The 6,000-nt window shown below is 37.6% G+C and overlaps 1 protein-coding gene across 3 annotated transcripts in view; it reads right to left on the reverse strand.

Moving 5' to 3' along the window:
• Positions 1 to 4,381, reverse strand: part of LOC124633096 (low-density lipoprotein receptor) — a 174,832-nt gene extending 170,451 nt beyond the window's left edge. The window contains exon 1 of one of the 3 annotated variants that reach the window (XM_047168259.1): positions 3,943 to 4,381. In XM_047168259.1, the coding sequence (XP_047024215.1) occupies positions 3,943 to 4,078 (136 nt within the window). In that variant the 5' untranslated portion in view covers positions 4,079 to 4,381. The remainder of the gene's footprint in view (positions 1 to 3,942) is intronic. The other 2 variants (XM_047168240.1, XM_047168232.1) reach the window with 2 other exon arrangements.
• Between the last annotated feature and the right edge of the window lie 1,619 nt (positions 4,382 to 6,000).

Below are 6,000 nucleotides of genomic sequence, written 5' to 3' on the forward strand. Positions count from 1 at the left end.
GCCCACTGGTGAATTTGTCCGACCAGAGCGCCGGGTACGCGGCGTCGTCGCTAAAATAACCAATTTGGGGACCCTCATCGCGCGTCACGAAGTAATGGATGGTTCCGAGCTCACTGTTGCGGTTATATTGGACGGGGAAAAAATTATATTTCGCTATTACCCTGTAAATTTCCCTCCAGCTCAGAAATGTAAGGAATAACGCGGCAAAGTGATTTTTGAGACGTGTGTACGTGCACGTGCAAGAGTTGGAAAGCAGGAAAATGGTTGCCGTGTATCCTCGTGTCGGTGAATTAACAGAGCTGGTAATATTTTCCTTAATAAACGAAGAAACACAAACAAATCTAGCTTTATATATAGCGGATAAGAGTAACTGTTAATTCTTGAACAAAACCTAATGTCAGGAACATTAGTCGTAAAAACATTTTAATCTTACTTCCCTCTTCACTCGCGAACACTGATGTAATGAACCAAATTCTTACACAAATATAAAAAAATCCAAGAGTTCAAGCCGGTGTCTGCTTCATCCATTACAAAGTCCTCTAGAGAATACCTGTCTTAAACAAGCTTTGTACCATTTTTCTTTGCTTAGATACATCTTTTCTTGTCGGCAAATTAAATTATTCAGGCGATTTTAGATATATCGGTTATGAAAGAAAATAATAAAGCAAGGTAATCAGTATCCAATATCGGAAAATTCTAATCATAATATTTAGAAAAAATTGCAATATGAGCACATAACAATGTATCAAACATTTACTAATAGCTTTTTATAATTATATATTATATATTATATAATAGCACCTGTATAGTATAGGTACCATTTGAGGAATACAAATACATAATTACAAAATTTCAAAACTGTACAAAAGTCCAACGTCAGAATGCTTTTGTTTTCAAATAGTTTGGTTGTATTCTAGTTAATAAAATATACTGCAACGCAATGATGATAGAGTAATTCTCATTTTGTTTGAATTGCAAAAATACTAATAACACGCTCCGGGTAACAAAACTACCCAAAGCGCTGAACTGTATTTCAAACAAAGGGGCGAATGTTATGCCAATGTTCAGTACAAGTTAAATAAATCCTAAAATAAAGTGTAGTTAGCTTTGTATCCATGTTGTACAATATAGGACGTCTACACAAACTGGACTGCGGGAGTCTTTTTCGAAGAGTTAAATTAGACGCCCGACCCTTTCCTTCAAGTAAGTACGCGTACAAATAGTTCCCAAAAGCTTCGGGTCAACGTGCAGCGTTTGCAGATCGTGCGCCCTTCATTAAACTCAAAGGCAAAAAGTGGGTCCTTATCTAATCTGCAGTTGTCCCTTCTTGCTTTGCAGCTGGTACCGTACAGATGTACTTGACCCCAATTTTATCTGCTGTCCAAATAAAGCTCGTTGTTGAAAAATTGAATGGGTCCCCGAAATTGGATTGTTTTCGTAATGAATGGGAGAATATTCTGCTCGAAAGTTTTAGAATATTTTAATTTTGATTCTATTTGGGTAACTGCAACAATCAATGCTATAGCAACTTGATTTCACTACGCTCCAGTGTCGCATTGTTACATTTTATTGCGCTTATTAACCAATCAAATGATGTTCTCGACACACCTCCATCGACTTTGACGCATTTAAGCTTCAGAAGAGAAGCAACAATCCAGACACATACGCCTGCATAAAAATAAACAAATTTTTGCAAAGACTGGAAGATTTATAACATCATAATGGTGCCAAATCGACTTTCTCAGTTGTGCAAATTGCTTGAACGTCTGAAGCATCCAAAAGAATACATTTCACAAACAATATTCTATCGATTGACAAATTCTAAGATCTTAGGCTCTGTCTCCAATAAAATCGAGCTGAATGTGACAAGTGCGATTCGTTTTTCATTTTTCATATAATGACGCCTCCTCCAGGCACAAAGCCCGTTTTATAGCCATCACAATGGGATTGTGCTCTTTCATCAGCGGGACTTTTATGGTCGTCGCGTCAGCTGTGCTGTGGGGCGCCAAAATTGAGACAGTATAACTAACTACTTTCGCTCGACCACCCATTTAGCGGTTGCAGCTCTTTATCACTCATGCCGACCGCTACGATGGCGTAAATATGTACATTATTACTGGGAAGGTTACTTGTTTGAAAAAATAGTAAACAATGTCACATAGTTGTTCCGAATATTGGCTTTCCGCCACAGCTATTGAACTTTGTACCGATTCAGGAAAACATAGTTTCTTCGGCCACTTTCATCTGTTTATGCCATCTATTTTAAGATTTTGGCAACAGTTCTACAAAACGCATACCCTATATCAAGCAAAATGATACAGAGCATGACGTGCATGGCAAAATATTGTTTACAAGTTGTAAGAAATCGTAAACCGATGCTATAAGACAATAGCTAGCAATGCTAGCATTTACGACTATGGGTGGATGGTAGGTTTCCATTTGCCTCTCAAGTACCTATCTGTGAATGTGAGATCGTCAGCGATACATCATTGTATCACATTCATGCTTACGGCTATGAATGTTATCGTTTCTGTGGTGAACATTCTAAGGATAACGGTATTAATTACGATCTACATGACAAACACTATAGTCGAGATCGAGACGCAACAACCGCAGAAGACCTTGAATGGTTTGCATCAACACAAGCGTTGACTATTTTAATAGTTGTTTTATGTATCAGGCCAGTGTAATCAACCAGTTTATCGGTATTTTAACATTCTTATGTATTTCTTGTTATACAACCGTGAGTTTTTGACATTTGTTTTGTTGTACACTTGTCATTTTATTGCATTCTGGCTTTGTTGAGTTTTTTCATTTGATCAGTTTTTTCAAGTGTTGTATTTTGAGTTTCTATTAGCATATTAATGTTGATTGTTTCTAGCTCCTCAGACAAGTATCTGTCTCCTTTAATTTTATTTATAGTCTATGTACGCGGCAGTATTTTTCCACCAATCTTTTAATTTTACACAAGAGTATTTCTTTGAAATTAGAAGTCACAGGTGTGAAGGTATCTAATTAAGCATATAACAGTGTGGTGTTAAAATTGACACCAATATTAGTGTCGTTTTACTTAACACAATGGAGGATTACCGTAAAAATTGATCATGATTCTTACATTATGGTGTTTATCATGCTTCATGCCATGTAATAGGTATGTGGGTATGTATTATATAAGTACAAACGGCACATCTGTTAACTACGCATAAAAATTCGTCAGTCGTTCCGTAGTTTGTTCTCCTCTAGGTTTAGGTAAGTTTTGTAAAATTCCATGATGGTATCCCTCATACCTACTGTAGACTATAGATGCCACATTGATGACAAAGACGATAGTAGATATCTTTAATTGACTTAAGTGAGATATTTATCGTGCTTCGATTTATCTTTCAGTTATTTAGAATTATTATTAAGTACCTACCCCAATAAAAGCAAAGGAGGTTCTAATAAAGTTAGTTTATTTTTCATAATGTAGGAGATCTTTATAAAATAAATTCAACATTGTACATTTAAGAAAAAGATCTTTCCATTCATAGAGCGTGTTTATATAATCTTATTTACTGTAGAAGAGGTGGTGGCGTGACAGTCTGACATTATCTTATCACGTCTATGATCTGCCGTATCAGTAAAAACATAAACAATCACTAGAAAAAGTAAACCACACGTGTTTACACCAGGTACGTACGTAACAAACCTGTTTGTACTATGAATAAGCTAGTTAACGCATTCACTGAGCGCCGGACAAGGTGTTCCCAGCTGTTAAAAAGATCGCGCGATCAACATTTACATAAATACCGAACCAATTTTTGTTTACTTTATTCAATTCTACTTGGACTTAATATCTACAACAATTATCAAACCACTACAATTTTATCAGGTTCCTATTTACATTCATGCAATTAAACAACAATCAATTATTAAACAATGATCAAAAAAATATCTACTTACATTCTGATATAGTCCCACTGCTATTCGATGCTAATACACCGAACGTTTTAACGTTTACAACACATAAAAATATTAACCACCACATTATGGCACAAAATTTGGGGGCTGCCCGATGACAGCCCACCAAAAGGAACATTCGTCCTGTAAACTTTCGATTTTATCAAAATCACTATGAAGCAACACTGCAGGGCAAATCCAGGAGTGTGACAGGATTACGTCACGTTCATAACACTGTTAGCCGTCTTACGGATTGTAGTCACTGTTATTAATACTGCGAGGAGCAATATTTTGGTGATTGGTTGGTACGCGAGAGTTTTGAGGTTATTTCTACGTGCCACTGGTGCGAGCGCGACGGAGAAATGTCGCGCGAGGCAGGTGAGGCGATGCGGCGGAGGCAGCGCGCCGCTAGATGGCGCTCGGCGCACGCGTGACGTAGCTACGTTTAGTTTCGGCGACCGAACGGCGGCGCTGCGCTGCTGATTCTAGCTACAGATTTTTCCAACGCATCACGCGAACGACACGATGTTAAGCCTCGCTCACACGCGATCTCCTGAACAAACGACTATTTACGACTGGCTGAGGGTGCACCATTAGTTTTTATGAGTTGGCTTCTTTATTACACGAAAACGCGTCTATAATATCTCGTAATCTAATATCGTTGATATAAGCATTTGGGGCTTGCCTTGTAGAATATGATACTCATTCCACTAGTCGGGGGAACTCATATGTGTATAGGTATTTGTTTTTTAGACATTTTTTATAAAAATGCTAGTACCTCCAAAAATACCCATATCACACTTGTATACTTTAAACGCTCAAGACATACACATTCACTTCGTAATATAATTAGGCAATGCAGTAAGCTGATCAGTTTTTATTTCGTAAATTAACATGCTTTTGAATTTGCGGCAAAAACCTTCATACTAAGATCAAACTCGGAATATAAATAAAACTCAGTCATAGAATTTGTAAAGGTCCAGATCGACGCACGGCTGTGATCTCGCCCTAACGCTAGAACAGGAATGCGCGCGCATCTTAACAGTGCCGCCGCCGTGGGAAGACGTCGGGGGGCGTGGCGTCAGTCGTTACGCACATACGCCATACGCATCGCCGTGATAACGCTCCCAGCAGATAACAACTCTCACTGACACAACACTTGCTACACTCCCCGTCTGACGCACGCACACATGCAAACTACACGCTCTTACTGAAAGCTTCGCACAAAGCGTGCAGACCTGCTACTAGTCGGCTGAATTCTGTGTTAGCGAGCGCTTTGAATGTGTGCGTAAGCTCGGCTTTCGCTAAAGGGAGAGTATGCTCCTGCACCGCAGCTTCCAGCCAACTGGCTTTTTAACAACAACGCTCATTCCGCTAGTAGCGACACACACATAGAGGCCTCCTTTATTTAGTCGGCTAACACATGAATAAGAATCTTCGCTAAAGTGTTCGCTTTACAGAGTCTGAATAACGTAAAAGGCTTTCGATTGAACAATCAAATCTTGGAGGGCTTAAGTTTATTATTCAATTATTTATTCATGTTTTCCTATACCGTATAAATCAATTTCCTCTTGTTGCTTATTGATAGCCGGTAAATAGTTAAAGATTTTTTATTACTCATAGGGATTTTCAGGAAAATGAGTAAATTATTAAGCCTTACGAATTGAATTCCTCGTATTTTTTCCTTGAGATAAAACTTATACCTACTTTAATTTAATAATGATTAATCAATTATCATTTTGCTATCAATTTGCCTTGTTATCCTTTGTTTAACTTGTATGTCGGTGAAAGATTTAAACTATTAGGTAACTTAATTAAATATCTAGGTAAAAACTAACGAAACATATTTAATGAAGCCGTTGCAATAAACTTTATAATATTATACAGAACTGTGAACTTCCAGATTCACAAAGACAGGGGCACAGAGTTCAAATGATTGATGTAAATGTCTAATTTGTTACACTAGACATTTACTTCACATAAAACTAGAAAACACACTGGTCAACATTTTAAGATTGTAGAAATGTCCGACCTAGTTACAAAGCCCTCCCAATATAAAAA

Source organism: Helicoverpa zea, chromosome 1 (assembly GCF_022581195.2).
Source record: "Helicoverpa zea isolate HzStark_Cry1AcR chromosome 1, ilHelZeax1.1, whole genome shotgun sequence".
In the NCBI taxonomy this organism is placed as follows: Eukaryota; Metazoa; Arthropoda; class Insecta; order Lepidoptera; family Noctuidae; genus Helicoverpa; species Helicoverpa zea.